The following is a 21,518-nucleotide window of genomic DNA, read 5'->3' as shown; positions in this document are numbered from 1 at the left end:
CGGTTGCCCTGGCAACCGAAACGGCGGTAATTTCTTCCCATGCCGCCAGGTGCCGCCAGCATGAAAATATATCCGCGGGCTTGTGACCTTTACTGGTCGCCGCAAACAGCGGAGTTTCCACTCCTAAATATTTCTTGCTCCGTGCTGCACGTATACACAAAACCTCGCAACAAGATATTTAAACATACGTATATACAAGTCTCTAATAAATCTACGTATCTAAGAAAAGGTCACGGTATATAATGCGTCAAACAAGGCAAATAAACATGTTGCGCAATCACAGATTCACAGAATCCTAGATCCTGGCCCCATTCCATCCACTCCATCCGATGTATCGCGCGCGACGGAAGGCGGCGCGCTTGCTCCTCACTTTTCTCCCTTGCGCACACAAGACAGCCACCATCGTCGGCTCACCCATTCCCCCCCACCCTCCGCACGCTTTCACTTGCACATACAGCATGCGGCGCGGGGTCACGATGTTATCGCACTTGGACTTTATGCGGAACATGAGGACGACGGCGACGGCAGGAGTGCGCCTAGAGCGCCCATATAATTGCTATCGCAATAATATAATAAGAGTATCCGGCAACTGAAGCGTCCCATGGCCCATTTCTTTCCGCAAAAGAAGTAACAAAATAGAACTTTCACGATGCGACAATTCGCTGCACCGCAACAACGCTTCTTTTTTCCTTTTGTGAGGCGGGGGCACCGTAATAAAGAAACGCAAAGTATCTTGGTCACAATCGAATCCTTACTTTGGGCTACTAATATGGCTATTAAAGGAATGTCAAAGAAAACACGAGACGCTTGGTCCACCAAGAACCATGCGCATACTGCTCGGTATCCTACACCGGTGAGACAAGACTTTCTGGAGAGGTTGCGCTCAAGCGAACGCGGTGCAATCCGTCGAGCCCCCAGAGTGATGGCGGCTAGCGACCATTGTTTCTTTTTCTCGTCTGCTAGCCAGAAAGCATCCAAAACTCTGCCAGGCGAAAATGCACGTGGCCAGAGAAAACCGAACGCGCACCGAAGTGCGCTGCTTGATGGACGGGGCAACACGAGAAAAACGCATGCGCTCTGGCTGGCTCTGGCAGCGCGCGGGTAGGGGAGCGAGAACAAAAAAATTGAAGAGGCTCAACGTGTCCTCATGATTAAAAGTAAAAGTAGAAACAATAAATAAGAACGTAGTTACCTTTGCTGACTTTAGTGTCTTCACTGAATGCTTTGGCGCAGGTGAAAAAAATAATGTTGATATTTTTTTATGTGACATGACGGCACGAATGAAACACCACAACGCTTCGTCTCATCGGGCCTCGCTGCGGGCTTTGTCAACTTGTCTGATAGTGTGTTAATTTGGCTTGTCTCGTTGTATGGCCCGATGTACGACTTTGGAAAAGTCAATGCACCTTTGGCGTCAAATATTTATGGGAGCATTAAACTTACAATGTTCCGCAATTGAAAATCTAAAGCGCAAGTTTCGAAATGTCAGTGCACCTTTCACATAAAAAGTTTATTAGAACTTTATACCCATAAAGTTTCGGAATTGATATCCACGCACTCCGTAAATTCCATGATAGAGTGCAGATTCCGCGGCCTCCGCGAGATGCCGCGGCGAGCCTGTTCACCATCAAAACGTCCTTGAAACTATGTGCTCGGATGGGGCTACTTGCGTTATGTGGTTCCCGGTGCATGGGCATTGCCGCGAAATTCAGCCTGAGTTCGCAATTTTCGCGGTAAAATGGCTTTTCGAGCGTGAAAAAGACGCTCTAGACAAAATCCAGAATGATTTCCGGCGCCGGGGGTTGCTTTGGTAGGCGGTGCATGGACAGCATGAAAAAATTTCGGGGGGGGGGGGGGGGGGGGGGGGCTGAAGCCCCATTAGCCCCCCCCCCCCCTGGCTACGCCCCTGATAGGGCATACAATAATATGTTAGACGAAAATAATAGATGGCTATGAAGAGGTGACATACTAGGTAGCACTACTGCCTCATCAGGGGCTTTTGAGAGTAAGGGCCTGGAGGTGTGCGCTATCCAAAACGCTACCATCGCAACAGCGGCTTCTCAAGAGACGCCGCGCCGCGCTACGAATTATTTGGGCTGATAACATGTAGTAAGTGGACTTCAGTGGAAAAATTTAATTCTGATTTCCTTTTGAATAGCGGTTCATTACCAAGGAACATGGCTGTATGAAGAGGGAAAGGTTGCCTGTAAGCTAGAGGAAAGTGTTTTGTCCTTTCATCGTCTGCTTCTCGGCACTCCAGTAAGACGTGGATGACCGCCAACCTACCGCTACATTTACCACAGATTGGAGGTTCATCACCAGTCAACAACTAGTTGTGTGTGTCGTGCGTGTCCTACTCTCAACAGAGTTAAAAGGACGTCAGCTTCCCATGAGTTCGTTGTTGATGGCCAAATCCATAACTGTGGTTTAATTAGGTGAAGCTTATTAGACGTGTCACGTATTAGATGTCCTTTCATGTGTCAGTGTTTCACTCGCCTTTTCTTAGTTTTACGTGAATTTTTCTTTTTAAATTTTATTATTTACCTTCTCAGTGTGTGCGGAGAATGGCTTGGAGCACTGTACTCCTTGTAATAATGAAGAAAGACTAACATATTTATGAACCATTTTGGCGCTCTTTCTGTATCCTTCTTCCTAGGATTTCTTTCTTTTCTCTATGCACCTACTTGCCCAACATAGTAGTTTGCCGAGCACATCGTACCTCCCCACATGGTTAGAAGGTGTTTGAGAGTGCTTGCTTGCTGCACTTGCATGATTTCTCTCATGGAAGGTAGATAAATGTTCCATGTGCATTGCATTTAACTTTTCACGGTGCCGCATGTCGAGGAAAAGTTATTCGCTAAAATTAATAAGTTGGTTACCACGCCAGGCTGTTTTTCAAGGAAAAGCTTGCGTCTACAGACTGTTTGTTCCTCATGTACGGTCCCTGCACAGCCAGGGAAGAATAGGTACACAATGGCTTTCTGAGAATTACTCGGAAACATTCCTGTTATCACAGTGCATGTGCACCTGACACTTTGCCACCAAGAAGTAATGTATTGTTGCTGGTAAATAGTTTTCACCACCACCCAACCCTTGCAGAGTAGAGGGGTGTGCAGGGTCTGGCTATGGTAAAGGTGAAGGCATATTGAATGGAAACAATGCTTTATTCTGCTAATCTGTGGTTGAAAGTATTCTCGTCTCAATATACCTTTCGCGCACATGTGAAATGATCAGACCAGTTGCAAAATTTATTAGCAGTAACTTTTTGCTCCACTCTTACAGAAGTGTTAAACAGTTTGAATGGCGAAACTTTCTCTGTTCATAGTGTTGAACATTCTTCTGTAACAGCGGGGTGCAAATAGTTATTGCCAGGAAGACGAGCTTTGAACAGAAGCTGTAGAGTTCCTATACAGGGTGTCTTTATATAATAACCTTTGCAAGCGCAACCATGTACTTGTATGAAGAAGTGCTCAATTATTGCAGATGTAAATTAAAGCTAGCTTTTTTTTTTATGTGCTTGCTAATACCTTGACGTCCAGAGTGAGCTGCTCGTGAAAAGTAGTGCTTCGCATGGGGATTCCTGGGCTCCTGTCAGTGCTTTCTCATGAGCTCTGCTTCTTCTAAAGGAGGTGACAAGTTGAATTTCTGCCACGTGATATCATGGAATGATCTTTACCGCTCTCCTTTACCGCTCTCCTTTAGTCTTTCTTTAGCCAGGTAGTAGGATTGCTGCCATGGGTCATGAATGCTTATTCGGTCCAATAAACAGTTTGCCAAAGACTCCTAACACTGACTGCCTTGGAAACTGCTTTCCAGCAGAAACAGTCATTGGCAGACCCATCGGTAGAATTCTTTCAGTAATTAGATGGTTTAGAACTTTTTGCTGAGCGAGTTGGTGCACGGCTATGTTTTAGGAAGAGTTGCGCCTAAGAAAGAACGAAGATAGGGAAAAACAAGGTAGGCAAAAAGAGAATTAGATGGGAATGATTCTTTTCACTGGCTAGAATTTAAAAGTGCACTGACACGCATCACAACTCCTGATTAGTTCTTGAAAAGGAAAAAAACAACAGAAAAACATAAGTTGTACTTGGGCCACAGCTGAGCTATTTGTGAAGGCCACGGCACGCTATCCACATTTGCATGCATGCCGCTGTCTATGAAGCCATGTTCACGGCTGAATCCCAAGATATCTCCTACTGACGGCATAGAAGCTAAATGACCTTTTACCTGATGCATTGAGAAAAATTACCCAACCCATAGTTCCTCTTTAAATGACGAAGAAAACCACAGAACTGTTCAGGCAACCACTGTGCAATAGCGGCAGCTGTACATGCGCGAGCCATATACATTGGCATGCATACGATTGTGGAAAAAACTGCTTATTTGTAGACAAAAAAAGTTCTGGAACTGAAGCACTTTGTACAATAAAGTTTTTTCATTTGTCTCTCTCTTCTGCCGATGAAGTGCAAGTTGCGGCGAGATCTGCAATTTCCGAATATCAGTGTACGAACCTGGGAGCTAGGGGCAGGAGAGGGCAAGTTGAGTTGAGTGTGCATTTCAAAAACGCTTGCGCAGTCACCCGTGAACAAAACTGGGCACCCAGCAAATTTCTGGAATCCTACTTTATCTGCAGTTACTTTGGGCATAAGGGTGCAATAGCCTAACCCGCTGCTCATGATGTACCATGCATAGGATTTTGTTATGTTGAACTGTTTTGCCGTAAATGCTGTACGACTGAGGCTAGTACAGCAAAAGTGTCGTTTTTTGCTCCTGATGTTTTGATTGCCATCAGGCAACACTTCCTGCTAGGTGATACTACTAGTTGTCATTCGAAAGCGCAGAAAGTAGGCTTTTCATATAGCTCAGGTCTGCCTAATGCATGCCGAAAGCACAGCGTGACCACGAATATTGCCTAAAATGTGGAGTGCTGGCTGCCGGAGTGGGACCACCACTTTAAATGTGCTTCTGCTTGCATTTGTGTGGCTCCCTTCCTGAGTACACTGTTTCAGCTCACTGCTTCCAGCATTTTAATTGCTCTTTTTTTTTGTCTGCAGTGATAGGTGGCTGCGCATTGCTTGCTAACAGTGAAAGTTTGTGCCCTTTGCTGTTTTCACTGGCCCTGTTCGACCTGCACTGCTTCCTAGTTACATGCTCAAAGTATTCAGTAACTCTGTGTGTTTCTGATTTTTTCCGCATCTGTAATGCACTGTGTGTGAGCTTGTGTTGAATCCCAATGATCCTGCAACTGCCTCTGGTTGTTGAGGGTTCCCGGTTCTCTTGCAGGGGACTGACAGCTGGAAGTACGCATTGCAGCTTGCTAGAGTGCTGTATAAACCACTGTAGATGCTCAAGATCTGTCAAGTACATGAAGACAGCTCTTCTCAGCGTGCCTACTCAGCTGTGTGCAGTGGTGGCTGTGTTTTATTCAGAACAGGAGCTATGGTTTTACTGCTACTGAGTGTCCAAATTGTGCACATTTGGGCAATGCTTTAAGGCATGCGAGCGTTGCATTAGTGCGCTGGGTGCAGCAGTTCAATGAAAACAGTGTCTGGGCTCTCGTGGGCTAAATGTTAGGCAAATAAGAGCATACGACTTTCTTGGATTAGTAGTTTTCTTGCGTCCCCTCTCATCTGCACAGAGCTAAAAATTCTCATTGCATGCAGTTTAATGGCATTGTTGGGCAGTTCAATACTTGTATGTTTTATCCACAATAAACCAAAAGTATTTGTCATCTGCAGCAATGGCGAACAGCAAAATTTCGTTTGTGCTGCTATGAAACAATTGTACCAGCTGTCATCACTGCCAAGGTAAAGAATGGCGCCTGCTATGTGCCGTGTTTCATCATAACATTGACAGACAGCACCATCATTGCTTCCACTGAGATATTTTTTCGTTTTATGTTGCAACAAATTCGGCATGCTTGTGCCACCACTTGATTGTGTGCAGTCGGCAAGCACAATGGTGGATGCACATGCTTCGCAGGGAAGAAGATTGTGCAGCATGTGCGTTACTCACAGCTTCCGCAGTGCTTTTTGATGATGAACATTCTGGCCACCATGATAGACTTAACAGCCACTTGCAAGCTAGCAACTACAAAGAATGCTGACTTGGGCCAGTTGGCGCCACATGTTGAAATTAAAAAGAGTAACAACGCAAAGGACAGACGAGAAAAGGGAAATGGTGACACATGCGTCAGTGCATTGTCAGTATCCCTCCTCTCTAAGGAAATTGCCGTTCTTTGCAATGATTGTGCCCATTTGGCAATTTATTTAAAATTTTTATTTTAGATATCTGATGCTTTCACATGTGCATCTGTATACGAACATGTTGAGTAAAATGTGCCAGTGTGCTATAATGGAGAGCAGTTATGATTATGCCAGTTCAGGTAAAAAAGAAAAATTTGGCAGGTAGCTGAAAACTTTAAAATTAATGCAAATTATCGCAAATTGGCTATAAGCCTTACAGCTGACTGGGACCATGCTTTTACTTGTGCCACACTTGTGATGTTAGAGAAGAGCCCTCATCCATGCACCGAGAATGTGTGCCAGGACTCTTTTAACAGGCTGCCTAAAGTGAGTGTGTGTGACCTGTGTGCTTTTTGGAAAATATGGTGTGAATGCAACAGCAATGCACTATGTCCCAAAAGCAATATTTTACCCCAGATTGCTCTTATTCTTTTTCAAGTGTTGCTTCTGTGTTCATGAGAAGATTTCAAAAGAAAGCTAGTGTTACTGGGAAAAGGGAACAACATTTCTGAAAATTTTTATACTTGAGCGATGTCTGCGCAAAGAAGCCTCATTTTTTTATGTGTGGCACTCCTTTGAGTGCGGGTACATAGTGACACTTTCCTGGTTGTATTTTTGTCTTTCCACTTGTGTCCTGCGTGCATGTTCTAAAACATGTGGGAAAAGAAAAAGTGACTCTTGGTGATTGAGCAATACTTGATGTGCTTCAAAGAAAAGCTTGTTGCAGGCTATTTAACTGTGGTCTTTTGGTGCCTGAGACAATAACTGTGCTGTGCTAATGGAACGTAGTACATATAAATTCTCAAAATTGTGCGCCTGGATGCGTCATCCAGATATTCAACCCTCTGTAGTACTACGCATGAGCACAGAACTGCTTTCCTTTGGCTTATGTGCCTTCTCTGTGAGAATTTGTCCACTTTCGTTTATTCTAGCTTTGGTGTTAGCATATTAGGATGTCAAGTTATCTTTGACGTTACTCTATCTAAAACTTGATGTATTTGACTTGTTTAGAATAACTCCGCTCCACACTTCATGCCTTTGAGGTGTTCTTGTTTACATGTGTATTGTGCCTCCTCAGCATTTGTCCCAGGTTTCTAACTTCCTGCTACTTTTAACTTTGTTGTGGCGTGTGTCAACACATTTCAGGCTTTTCTTTCATAAAGTCAACAGCATTCAAAGTAGGTGAACTGTGCTTGTCCTTTTTTTTTGTATACTAATGAGTGAAAATTTATTGCTTAGCCTTGCTATTTCAAAATGCACTTTTTCATGTGATTATGCACATGTTGGCACATAGTTTCATGTTGGAAAATAACATGTCCCTGCAATTTATGTTAGAAGATATGCAGGAGCTTAGCCATTTTATTTTTAAGCAGATTACCTTTTGAATGTGTCTGGAACTGATTTGAGCATGCCATGTTTGCGACAGAAAATGCCACCAGTGCATTACTGATATTGACCACTATTTTAAGGATGTGACACCTTCTCTTGTAAGTGAATTTCTGGGTGCTTGCAAATTTTACAGCTGCATTGACTTCAGAAGTGATGGCACTGCAGACGGTTTCTCATAAGTGGCACTTTATTATTTTTTTTATGTTTGTCTGCTTGTCCATTTGCAGGGTATACATTTCTGTTCTTCCGTCATGCATGAAGCACACTTACGTAATGCAACTGCATTGAAGAGACTCTGCCTACAGCCCTTCAGAAAGATAGTCTTATACCAGTGTCACATGGCCACTTTAGATGTGATTGAGCGCAATCCTGATTTAAGTTCTTGACCGTGATTGGCTCCCTGTTGTAGCTTGTGCAAAGGAGCCAATCGCACCTATGAAATTTGATCCTGAATGTTTGCAATCAAAAATGCATTGTGTGACACTTGTACAGCCTTGTCTGCAATTCTGGCAGCATCCGCACAGTCTTCATTTGAGTGGTAGGTGACTTAGAATGGGGAGAAAGGAGTGAAGCAGCATATGATGGCATAAAAACATGACATGGATAGCGTGCCATCCCATACTTCAATTCGTACATGGCAACACTGTGAAAGGCAGGTAGAGTTTTTAGAGTGCAGCTCTTAGGCGCCCGTTTCAGCGGCGAGCTTCGGCATGCCTCGGCATAACCGAGCGAACGAGCACAGCGAAAGATGAAAGGGACCACGGAGCACAGCGGGAGATGTAAGACGCGAGGAGGAAAGCAAAGGAGGGCATGGCGAAAGCATGAGAAGAAAAGCATTATGCGGCGGCAATGGCTACGAGATGGCGCCAGAGTAGCGCACATCATCTGGAAGGTCTGTCAGTGGAGGCTGCTATGAATCGCGCCCATGCATCATTCATGTGCTGTCCCTCTTGATCTCCAGATAAGCGAGGCAGTCGAACCGCACGAGACAGATTGTCCGCACCAGCCAATATATCACAAAATGAAAACGTGTATGGTAATTGTATAGAGTATCATAATTGTCGGTGAATTTTTTCACTTGTCATATTTGCGACCAAAAAATTGTGTGCCACATATATTTTGTATGTGTCATGTAATTTCATGAATGAAGTCACATACTCTTATGTGGCAAAATATGACGGAATTATCACAAAGGTGTTGCAGATGGGAACGTCTTCACTACCGAATGAGTGGAGTAGCATGTTTGTACTACTGGCAGCCACTGGGAACCACCTGCCCTTGCAACCAGAGCATAGTACATTACATACTGGAAGCGCAGATGTGCAAAAAATAATTTTGTGTAACCTTACATCCATATGCTGTAGTCGTATATATTAAACAGTTATTTGCAGAAAGCATTGCAGATAAAAAAAACAACTGCACTGTAAATACATATGGAAGGAGACATCTGTGCACAGCTTCTACAAAATGTTCGGCTATGTATTGTGGAAATGAGGTTTCCGAGTCTTAGCTGTGACCCACAACAAATGACTGAAGTATTTTTCCCATGAAGCGAGGCTAGCTCTAAAAGCTGGGCATTCTGAGTGCGCATGCCAGAGCTTGCATCCTCCGATGCCATGGCCAGCAATTTCCCCATCAGCCGGTGAAAGGTGCCTTAAACTTGTCCCTCATCTCTGTGAATTGATGAGGGGCCATCTTGCTGTTTACAAACAGGTACCCTGGCAGGTTTCCGTTTTTCACCACAGAAATTTAGCGAGCAAGAAAAACAGATCGGCGAAGAGCAGTTGTGCAGCACAACAGAGCCCTGAAGATTTTTGACAATCTTTATCTGCAGGCAATTGCAAATATACAAGTAAATTTTGCCGTATAATACTGTCACATTGTGGTGATGGTGAAAAACATAGGAGCAAAAGATGTGGATCTCGAAACTCCTTATTTGGCGAACCTGTGCCCAGAAAACAGGTTACACTCAAAGCACACCAATAGTGGTGAGCATAGTTGGTGATCGGCAAAAATCTGATCAGCAGGTCAAGTGCGTCAGCTTTTATACCTGACTCGTTGAAGGTTCCAGCGTAGTTGCTAGTGCCCGTGTGTCTTCAGAAAGTACTACACAATTCGTGTCACACATGGAATCGGATTACGCGTGATTTGGTGACAACAGATTGAACAATGGATAACATTTAAAAAACTTCTGATAAATGCAGGTGCCTCCTGTGCTGAGCAATAACGTTTAACATTTGTTAGCCACTGAAAAGTGGTCACTCGAGAAAGATAAACAAGTACATGTGTCAGTGCCCCCTTCTGTAAAGGCATCCTCTGGATGCTGCAAACACTAAAATTAAAAACAAAAGTACCCACAGTAAGGAAAGAACAGAGCAACAAAAAAAAGTCCCTAAGTTTATCGGCAGGCATAGGAAAGCTTAAGGCGCACAACATGGACTACTTCAGGTCATGAGCGGTGCTGCTGCGATTACATAATGCTGTCTGGTAGGACCTCACAGTCCACTGTGCCTGTATGTCGTGATCTTGTAGGGTTCCAAATAGCATTGCAAAAGTTTCTCACTAAATCCTTGTCAGCTTATCGGGGTTCAAACCCAAACGTAGTCATCAAGTTGGTATTCCATGTAGCGTCATCGCAGATTGTAGTGTCAGTTGTCCATTCTTGGCTGCTGGTTTTTGATGTGAAAGCGGGCAGTTTGTCATGCTTCTTTGGGGTGCTGCAGATAGGCGGCGATGTTGAGATTCTCGTTGCTAATGTGTGGCAGCATGGAGTCGACAGTCATCGTCGGGTACCTTCCGTAAACCAGTTTGAATGGCATGATGTGCGTTGTTTCTTGCACTGCTGTGTTATAAGCAAAGGTAACGTAGGGAAGGTATGCATCCTAGGTCTTGCGTTCGACATCATGGATAACATGTTGGTGGGGGTCTTGTTCAGGCGCTCTGAAAGGCCATTTGTCTGCGGGTGGTAGGAGGTTGTCTTGTGGTGACTTGTCTGGTTGTATTGCAGGATGGCTTCAGTAAGCTGCGCCATAAAAGCAGTTCCTCTATCTCTAATCGGGACTTCTTGGGCACCACGTCGTAACAGGATTCTTCTGACGAAGAATTTCGCCACTTTGACTGTACTGCCTTCTGGTAAGGCTTTCGGTGTAGTGGGTAACATAGTCGGTAGCCATGATGGTCCACTTGTTTTCGTATGTTGTTGTCGAAAATGGCTCCAACAAGTCCATTCTGATCTGTTGGAATGGTTGCAAGGTGGCTCAATCGACTGCAGAAATCCCGCTGGCCTTGTTTGTGGTGTCTTGTCTTGCTGGCAGTCTCGGCATGTCTTTATGTAGTGGGCAACGTCGGCAGTCAGGCGCATCCAGCAATACTCATCTTGTATCCTCGTTGCTCGTTGATGTTCAATGAAATCTTCCACGCTTTTTAAGGCGAAAGCCTTCTATGTCTCATCAGTCAGTTGATGTTGAGCGAAAGTGCATTGACGACAAGAAAGGTACAAAAAGGCTACAGACCCTCAACCTTTGGAGAGAGTAGAACCTATGACTTTTGGTGTTAATGAAGACAAAGTTAATTAAGATAGAGTTAATTAGGGCACTCAAACCCACGACCTTGGGTGCGAGTCGAATCCTCGACCTTTGGAATTCGGAGGGACAACTAAGCAAATTAAGGGGGATGACTAAGCAAATTAGGTGGGATGACTAAGCAAAGTAGACTAAGCAAATTAAGGGGGATGTGTATGTCATGTGTCCATCTTTAATGCATCTGCAGTTAGGGATAACATATGGAACCGCAAAAAATTTTTGTTCCCCGAAAGCTGCTTTCATCCTGATCGTGTTGCGGCAGCGGGTCAGCGAGATAGGCAGTTGGCATGCAAGTGCTTCCGTCCCATCTTTTAAATGATGGTGATGTCAAATTCCTGGAGTCTAGGACTGCATTGTGTGAGGTGTCCTGAAGGGACCCTTCAGGACAACTCAGCCTTGTGGTAGTGTTGAAAATGTGATCAGTGGGTCAAGCGCATTGGCTAATATAGATGACTTGCCGAAGGTTGCAGTGTAATTGCTGGTGCCCGCATGTCTTCCAGAAAGTACTACGCAATTCGTGTTGTGTGTACAATCAGATTACGTAAGGTTTGGTCACAACAGACGACGGATAGAACCATCAATAACATTTGAGAAACTTCCGGTACGTGCACAGGCATCCTGCACTGAGCGATAACATTTAACATTTGTTAGCTGATGAAAAAGTTACCCAAGAAATATAAACACATATAAAATAAAATTATCTGTGCTTGCAGCATGGTAATTGTTTCTTTTTTATTAAAAAAACTATACGAAGGCATGTCTCCTATATTGAGCCAGTTCAAGTACTTTTTTTTTGGCATAGAATAGTGACTTTTTTAGATGTTCTTTGCTTGTAGAACACTGGACCAGAAGTTTCTGAGAGGCTATAAGCTCATTGCTGCCCAGGTGCTTGCAATATCATATATAGGCAAGTAGACAACTGCAGGAAAAGTCATAAGCTGCCAAATCCAGGCTCGCATATTTACCCTGAGACCTTTAAATAGTTACAGAGTCAATTTTATTCCTAAGCATAAGGTACAGAATAATCAGCTGGGTAATTGGCTATCGTATGACTGTTTTGAAAAAAAAGCATGGTACGAAACGGAACAGTGTGTGACAAGCACTACCGAAATGGCCATTTTCACCAGGATGAAACAGCTCTCGTGTATCTGAGTGGCTGTCTGTTGTGGTATCTAATAGCTGACACAGTGATGGCATTAGCATGGTGTAGGTAACCTGAAGATGTACTTGTAGCAGGTTGGTTATTTGGTAGTGCTGCTTTGTGCACATGTTTTGTGATAGTGTAACCATGTTGTGCCAGTTAGTACAGCTGTTGTAGTTTGTATCACTAAATTGTAAGGTAGTAACAGGCATGTGTGCAGGCATGTGTGCAATGCTTTGTTTACTTCTGCTTTCCTGTAAGGACTGTAAGGGTACAAAGGCAAGCACTTGGCGCAATAAAGTATTATTATTATTATTATTATTATTATTATTATTATTATTATTATTATTATTATGTCTTTCAGTGAGTGAACTCCTCTGTCTTCGGCAGTGTTGCCACATATTTTCAAGCATGCACTCTGTCCTCGCTTGTGAGCTCTTGGCTGACCTAATCAGGGCTGGTGCAGTTGTATCATGATACGACACAAGATACTCGGGGGCAACAAGTATTTGAGATACAGATACAAGATACTACCGAAGTTATTGTATCCGACACAATACTTTCGATTTGTATCTGAAGGTACTTTGATACATTCACAAATTTCTTATATATGTATATAATGTAGCAATAAGTGCATATGCACAAAAATGTTTGCTTGTAAATTTCTTAACTCTGACCAATCTTGTTTCATTTGAATAAAATGTCTGTTAGTGTCTTAAAATTTTTGTCTTTCTTGCTCAAAGTATATATCCATTCTGAAAAAATTTATTGGGGTTGCTTTAGCTGCTTAACACGAAAGCTTTTTATGCGCTGCACTGTGAGCGGTTTTCGCTTGTCACTTTTGTAATTGATGGGAGTCCCTGCTCTGCTTGCTGACCAGCTAGTGGGTAGCCATTTAATTACAAGAACGTCAGGAAGAACCCTCTGCATGATGGCACATCATGCAGAGGGTTCTACAGTCAGGGTTCTCCCTCTACAGTCAAGTTTTACCTTGACTGTAGACGTATTACTGTTTATGCAATACCAGAGCACTGGACAGGTGTACAGTAGCAACAACGCTGGTAGCGGCATTTTTGTGGCGCATTGTGTGTACAGAAAGCACATAAAGCAACAATGACCTTCCAAGTTCTACTTATCTGCTGGCATAAAGCGTTTGTTATTAAATTATTCATTTATTCAGGTGGCTTAGTGGCAGCAGTATCAGCTTGAGAAGCGGAGTTCAGCCAACATTTATAGTTTCGCACGGTCATGTTGCGATAGCAGTACCTTGTATCTTAAGATACATGATACATTCTTTCATGTATCGGAAATACAGATACTGATACACGTCTTAATGAGTAAGATACAGATACACGTACAGTTAGTAAGCGAGTGTTTACAAGTTTAGATGGGCGATAAACCACTATCCTTACTTATTATGGCTGTCTACTAATTTGCTATTACAATCAGTGCTCCGTCTTTTGATCAAAACTGCGACTTTTTCTATGTCGTTGTGATTCTGAAAATATATACCTGATTGGTTTTAATTACTAACACAAGAAAAGGGCAGCTTTCTCTCCATGCGACCCGTACTTCGCCTTTGGCAGTGGGAGTATCACAACGTCAGGCTGAATCAGTGTGACTCGTCATTGGTACAACCTCCCAAGACTAGTACAACTCGGGGATTAAAGGGTTGAAGGCTAACTGCAATGAAATTTCACGTTGGCTAAATTTATCATGAATGAGTAATATGTACCAATGAAGCAATCATGGCAAAGTTGCAAAGCTCTTATTGTGTAGTTATCAGCCTTTAAACAACATTCAAGCTGATGAAGCTTGCACTTTATAGTTGTCGCTATGACACAAGTCCCAACACTTTGCCTCCGAGATTGTTCAGCACGCCGTAGGCGCCTCCTTATCTCGGAGGTCATGCTGAAGAGCCGTGCATTCCAGGTCATGTGTCACTCTTAGAAAGCGGTAATAGCAGCAGTCTTTTTTTTTTTCTTCATTTTTCTGTCTTCCTTAAGATTACTTTTTCCATGTTGCTATAAGAAATGGATATTTTTTCAAGCTTCTCGTCATATATTTCAAACATCAAGTTTTGCACAGAATCTCTTATATCTGCATTATCTGAAACTAGGCCTTTTCTGGCGTCCAACATTTCAAAAAGACTTGTTCTTGAGGCAGCTGGTGTTTAGGCTTGCTATGCATATTGTTCTTGGCACAGAGAGCGTGAAGCAGGAAAAGAAGGGAGAAGCACCTCCTTTCTCTGTTCCCCTGTTTCAGCTCTTTGCGCCAATGACAACATGCATAGCGAGTTGGATATTTCATTGCAGTTGGCCTTTAAGAGTGCCAGAGTTTTCTCATGCTCCACTCTCGTACTGTTAACCTCATTCAGGAGTCATGCCAAACTGTTGTGTGAGGGCGTGTACGTGGTCATTGCTCTCAAGTGCGCATCCCATGATGCCTCTTCTGCCCCGTCTTCCTCTCGCAGACGTGCAGCTTGAGGCCATTCGGAGTCGCGTGCTGCATTGCCGCTTCTGCAACTACACGGCACTCTATCACTCGCTGCTGCTGCGTCACGAGCGCATCCACACAGGCGACCGTCCCTACCAGTGTCCGAGCTGCCTCAAGCGCTTTGTGCAGAAGTCGCACCTGGAGACACACCTGCGCTTGCACTCGGGTGAACGACCCTACCGCTGCAGACAGTGCTGCCGCACTTTTGCTGCCGCCTCGGCACTAGCCAGCCACGTGCTGGTGCACAATGTTGCTGCCACCACTTCGCAGGAGGATGTTGGGGAAGTCACGCTGAGCTGTGAACAGTGCCGCCTTGTGTTCGCTTCTCCAGCTGAACTGTCAGCACACGCGTGCCCCCTGCCCATTGGTCCTGAGCACTAGCCTCGAAAGCGTCTTCATTAGATCAAGTTCACTCGTGCTTGCATGCGACAAGTCGATGCAGTGGGCACTGCTGCACTTATTCTGTACTGAGGCGCACCAAACTACTGTGGGAACGTCTCAGATTACAGAAGGATGCATAAGACTTCATTCACACAGCCATCATGCATCCTTTCACTACCTCAGGTAAAAAAACATGCTAAAGGCGCAGTAAAGCAGCCTGTGAACTTGAACCAGCAAGCAGCTGTGTTGCTACAGTGTTGACCAACAAAACTTTTGTTTGGCTGAAATCAAATCGGTTTAGCGTTGTTGTTCTAGCGAGCAAGACAAGTAAACTTGACTGAAAGTCGCTAATTGTGCATAGGCAGCACTTTAAACAAAGAAAGGAGTGATAACTGATTTCTGCTGCCATGACTGGCAGCTGGTGCATGCAAGTACTTGGGAGTGTACTGAAGTTGACAGCACCTGCATCTTTCATTTTCTGAAGGTTCCATCACTGGCATGATGGCAAAAATCCTTCACAGACGTATGCCAATCTGACTAGTGCATCAATGACAGCGAAACTGTGTAAGCGAGTTGCCACATTTTTCAGAACTATGTATTTAAAGTCTGCTAGCTCACAGCCTCACTCAACTACAGCTGCATGCGAGTGCTGTGGCGACTGGCTGTTCTTTTAGTGATGGCTCCCACACAGGGTGCATTTCAGCACTATGGCATCCATGCAAACTCCTAGCTATCTTTCAACACGGAGCTGGTATGACATGATGTGAGAAAAGAAAAATGCATTACTGGTGAAAAAAGTAATGTGCATATGAGTTGTTTATACAAATGATATTAAGGCAGGTAACTTTTACATTATAATTTATATATTTATGGTATTTATGCAGTCGATTCCAGATATCTCAAAGGGGATCGCAAAATAGTTTGCTATATCCATTTAAAATAGAAAGTATGCCTAGCTGAAACTTATCTGAAAACTCTGCTTGTCTCGGCAGACAGTCTCTTGAGATGGTTAAAAGCGAGAATTGTGTATTTTTTCCACGTCAAATCTGCTAAAATTTAATTCCACATCAATTTCTCAAGTCACTTTCGCTGCAGAATGGTCATTGATAAACTGATCACAACACTAACCCTAAAAGCCCGCATTGGCAGGCCGCAAAAGTGCAGTGCGCTTTGCTCCCATCGAAATACTATGGTAGAAATAGGAACAGAGAACGGAAGCAGACCAGCCTGTGTGGACATGTACCGTGCCACTGTGCACTTGTACTACAAATCGCACAAAATGGGCTGACCAGGCAGGCTCTGTTAGATTCAAAAGTGTCTTTCAGCCCGAAGAACGTCAGAGTTAATTCGCACTCATGCAAACCTGCAAGTACGAAACAAGAACATTCAGTGTGGACCGTGGGCCTGCAAATCGTGCAATGCCGTGTCTTCCCGCCGCGCCACAATGGTCTTTCTGTAAAATGAGTGCACAGTGACAATGTGGGGGGTGGAGGTTTTCTAAATTTAAATCCGTACTGTAATGCAAAAGATCTGGCCAAGTAGGGGTTGGAGGTCAACTCGTTTTGGCCACTGACAACTCTAAAACTCCATTTGCAGAAGCTCTACCACACAAACCTGACAGCACAGGCATTTCCAGTTCAGCATCCCATGCCCAGACCCATTGAGCAAAAAAGAGTACCATCCATGCTTTCTTGCAGAATGCGCATTTACGACTGGGAGGCCTTTACACTCTTGAAGTAGTGTGGCCCGAGATCCTCTTTCCAATAACGAACAAGCGCAGGTGGCATACTTCCCTGTACAGCAATTAGTTCTTTCCTCGGTTAGTATGCTTCGCAGCATTACACAGCTGTGTTGCGGTGAAGCGTACTAAAGCAAATCTGTCATTGTGGAATGCAGATAAGACCTTAACTATATTAGCCATCCATGTTTTGAGTCACGCACCTTGCACATTTTTCCTCCGTGGCACATACTGCCTTTCAGATTCAATGCCCTGTTTAACAGCACCTGCCAAAACAGTGCGATTTTGTCGGTATAAATATTTTCAATTACACGAGAAGTGGTTTTGGTGCCATTAGGAGAAGTGCACTTGCAGGGGTGCAGTGTGGTGTAGCATTCAATATATTGAATGTAGTGTTGAATGGATGTTCGATATATGTGTAGTACAGTGCTATAATTTAGCATGAGATTTCCAAGGGGATCTTACAACTGTTTGATATAGACCATAATTCGATATTCCGAGTTTGATGTCCAGGACGACTATTATACAACCACCTTTCAAAGCTAATTTAAGGCTCTGACACACATTGTGTTGTATATAGATTTGATATCTACTACACTGTCGACATGCTAACCTTCACAACATGAAAACAGTTGCAGAACATAGCAGCTTTGTTTTGTGCAGTTGTAGCCTACACTGTGGCCACGTTGTCATTAGAGACAAGCATCATAATGCAGTGGTGCTTAAGTTTTAACTGGTTTTTGATCATGGAAATTAAGCTGGAGCAATGGACAAAACTTTCAAAGACAGTTGCAAGCACAGTACTGCATCATCCTGTAGAATCAGTCATGGCTATCTGACTTGCGTATGCTGAATAACTTCCGTGTTTCATCGTCTTGATTGGAGAGGTGTCATCAAAGTTGCAAGAAAGCGCATGTCTTGTTAATTTGTGGTGCTGTGTTTAGGGTAATATGGTGATTGTACAGTAAGCACTCTGTACTTGTGCAGGGTACTGCTTATTAATTGCATGTGTAACCATGCACCCAAATCTGTGTGCTTGTTAGCTTTACGAACACTACCTGTGCAATAATATATGACAGGTAGGGCAGGATCTCTGTGGCAACAGGTAGATGTAAAAGAAACCTAATGTACAGCTTATTAAAGGTATGATGCAGAAGTGTCACTGCTGCTGGGTAGAGCACAAGCTATGGAATGGGTTGGACTGGACCACAGTTGGGTGTATGGTCATGGATATGTTTCAGGATTTTTGTCCCCCCTCCCCTTCCGAGCACCTCATGATACATCAGGAACACCAAACAAGCAGTGAAAAATAGCTGCAAGCTGAGGTTAATCACCTTCTGAGTGGACGACACCACCAGTGTGTGAAAGTTTCACATTCACAGATTATCTTGGGCTTGTTCAGGAGTGCGCTTCCACAACCAGATGATTGTGCTACTTTGTCATGCAGAAAGCGTCAAATGCATGCAGTGCACAGAATAGTGTCATTGTGCTGTATTTAAAATTACTTTGCTCCATCTTTTTGCATAATTATTGAGATCTATGAAGTTTGCTCACAACAGCCCTAATAAAGTGACTTCCTAAAGACCTTTCAATTATGGAAAATAAACTTGCAAGGTGGCTAGGCAGCAGACTGTCATGAACGTATGAGTAGAGTGTCATTCCCAAGGCCAGCAGGATGTAGTCACTTTAACATGACTGTAAAAAAGATGGCAACTTAGCTTTGTGTCACATAAAACATTTAATTCTTGAATTGAAAAAATACAGGAATGCAGACTTAACATTACGGTAGGAAATCGCTGTGCGACTGCACACAAAATGACACATAGGAACAGTGTAAGTGTTTGTGCTATTTCTAGTTGTCTTCTTGTGTGGTGTCCATAACTTTGCATTTGTGTAGTAATTTCCTACCATAATAAGGAACCATCAAGATGTTCCTCTCACATGTCGAATCTCCTAAATATGTCAACATTGTTTCTCGGATATTATGCGACGGTACATAAATTCATGGGCGCTTTGAGTTCCGTCTGCCGCGAAAATTTCATGGCTTTTTCAGTTTTCGTTTTGTGCGTCTTTGCCTTGTATATGTTCCTGCCTTTTGGAATAAACACTCGCATTGTCTGGCGATGTCAACTGTTACCATACAGTGCAAATCGCTTTAAGCCTTAGGGCACAGTGCCATTACTCCTTTCAAGAAGGTAATCTTGTTGCAGCAGTTTGATCTCTCAAGCATGGAATAACATGCAGGAAAGAAACGGAGCCAGGCATACCCTGGAGCCTCTTCCATGTATTAGTGCAACTAGTAATGGTGAATTTGCAACATAGTGAGTGCTTCATAGTGCTTGCTTCTTGCGTACTTATGCAAATGTTACGTTGAAGGCCATCTGCAACAAGATTGTGTATCACATAGAAAGCCTGATTTAAGATAGTGTAAATATAGAGGAGCCTCTGTGCAAAATTTGACATTTGAAATAAAAGCGGAAGCATCATTTCAGATTGCAAAAATAAGAGTTTTTGATCCTGAAACTGAAACGCTACCATTACTTAAATTAAAAATTAAATTATGAGGTTTAACGTGCCAAAACCACTTTCTGATTATGAGGCACGCCGTAGTGGAGGACTCCGAAAATTTCGACCACCTGGGGTTCTTTAATGTGCACCTAAATCTAAGTACACGGGTGTTTTCGCATTTCGCCCCCTTCGAAATGCGGCCGCCGTGGCCGGGATTCGATCCCGCGAACTCGTGCTCAGCAGCCCAACACCATAGCCACTGAGCAACCACGGCGGGTACGCTACCATTACTGCTCACCAGAAGTGATGCGTGACCAGGACAGGAGCTGTAATTTGACAGTGAAAAACCATATCAATTCTTTAAGCTGCACGTAGTGACACATGCTATGTGGACAAAATTTATATATTATACGCTGCTCTTTAGATATACTGCTAAATTGTGTAGGACTTTTGGAAGATCTTTTTAAACATTGTAGCAACTTCACGTGAACTGAAAATTTATATATTAAGCTTGTCCGCTCTAGTTGCTCTAACAGGTGGAAGATTACAGAACTGCAATATCTCTTTTCGGTGCCGAGTTGGATTTGTAAGCTTTGTGCTTCGACTTATTAATTTTTAGCATATTTTGTAAGAAATGCTCAGACCGTAAATCAAAATTGCACTTCCTGCAGTCACTAGAGTTTTAACTTTCTGCCTCAATAGCAACAAATTTGATTCAAATTGGCCCAGCAGTGCTCTAAAAGTATTTCTGAATTTTACATGTGCTTGCATATGTGGCATCAGAGTTAGTCCTGAGCTAAAGCTTCGTCCTAATGATTTCACGTCTAGCTTCATTTATGTAAACTGAATGCAGATTTGTCTTAGTGAGTGGACACTTCACTTGCTTTGGTAATTTGACTCTTTCTGCAGTTTTTTGAGGAGGCTAAGCACGGCGTCATGTCTGCAATTCTTTATGGAAACGTGTACATTGAAATGTTGATTTATTGAAATGTTGTGCTCCTGCATCTCCATTTCAGTATAGCACACACTGTGACTGGCTGACGAAAGTATTTACTGTGTGGCATGCCCTTGCTGTTAGTTGGTTATTTCCTTTAAGTGATTTGAAAGTATTGCCCTGAACTTTGTAAAAAAGTGTGTAGAGCACAAGTGCACAACACTCCAGTAATTTCATTGCAATCCTTATCCTGTAATTTAAAGCCCATACACTATTTGCGTTTTGACAATTCTTTTCCCAATTGATTGATCACTAGTGTGGAGTTTTTTCTTGGTTTTGCTCTAGAAGCAGCTCAAATCATGACTGCATGCAATTTGCTTCAACATTACAGTCTCACAGAAGTGCTATTTGTGTTCCAGCTTTTATTGATGTGTCCAGGTTCCTTGTGGTTTGCTCTTCATTTTCAAGTATAACAAGCCGAGTCCAGTGTCTGTTCAGGATTGCAATGCCTCCCTGGCTTCCAGCAGATGTGCTTCATTGCACAGTTGAACCTTAATATAATGAACATGGATATAATTATTTATCAGCTATGATGAAATGAGTTTGAGAAATTTCTTACTGATATCCCTGTGCAACAAATATGTCCATAATGAATATTGGATATGCAACTTTGATATAATAAGGTTTTCCTGTACTAGTGGAAAGTGTGCAAATCAGTAGAACTATTGTAAATTCCGAAAAACAGTGAAAAAAAAATACACATACCCATAAAGAAGACATGAAAGATGCGAACAAGCACTACTAGTACGAACTGTTTATTCCAATTGACACACCCTCCGATTTTACAAAGTGAGCCATGCACAAGTGTCACACCCCTTTCTTCCATGCGAAGGTGGTAAACTTAAGTAAAAACTAAAAAAGGTGAACAAAACTGCTGCCTGCTTTAGACAGCAGAATTCAAGAAGTTCAATTCGGCGCTGTGCAAAAGCATAGATGCTTTGCTTACACAGATAGGTTAACTTTTGTGGATATGCAGTGCTGCTAAAGCCACTCGAGCCGTGCGGTTTGCAGACTTGCCTGAGATAGTGGTGCCAGAAAAAGGTGC

General features: G+C 43.2%; 1 protein-coding gene across 5 annotated transcripts in view; it reads left to right on the top strand.

Annotated features, from left to right (window-relative positions):
- Positions 1 to 21,518, top strand: part of LOC126529678 (uncharacterized) — a 41,244-nt gene that overhangs the window by 10,646 nt on the left and 9,080 nt on the right. For 2 of the 5 annotated variants that reach the window (XR_008612204.2, XM_072284298.1), the window contains 2 exons: positions 5,284 to 6,572; positions 14,830 to 15,416. Coding sequence is in view for 1 of the 5 variants with exons in the window: in XM_072284298.1 (XP_072140399.1) it covers positions 15,395 to 15,416 (22 nt within the window). In the remaining 4 variants the exon portion in view is untranslated. The remainder of the gene's footprint in view (positions 1 to 5,283; positions 6,573 to 14,829; positions 15,417 to 21,518) is intronic. The other 3 variants (XR_011890105.1, XR_008612203.2, XR_008612202.2) reach the window with 2 other exon arrangements.

This window comes from Dermacentor andersoni, chromosome 9, assembly GCF_023375885.2.
Source record: "Dermacentor andersoni chromosome 9, qqDerAnde1_hic_scaffold, whole genome shotgun sequence".
Taxonomy (NCBI): Eukaryota; Metazoa; Arthropoda; class Arachnida; order Ixodida; family Ixodidae; genus Dermacentor; species Dermacentor andersoni.
Note: the sequence above shows the minus strand (reverse complement) of the source record. Positions and strands in the feature narration are given on the sequence as shown.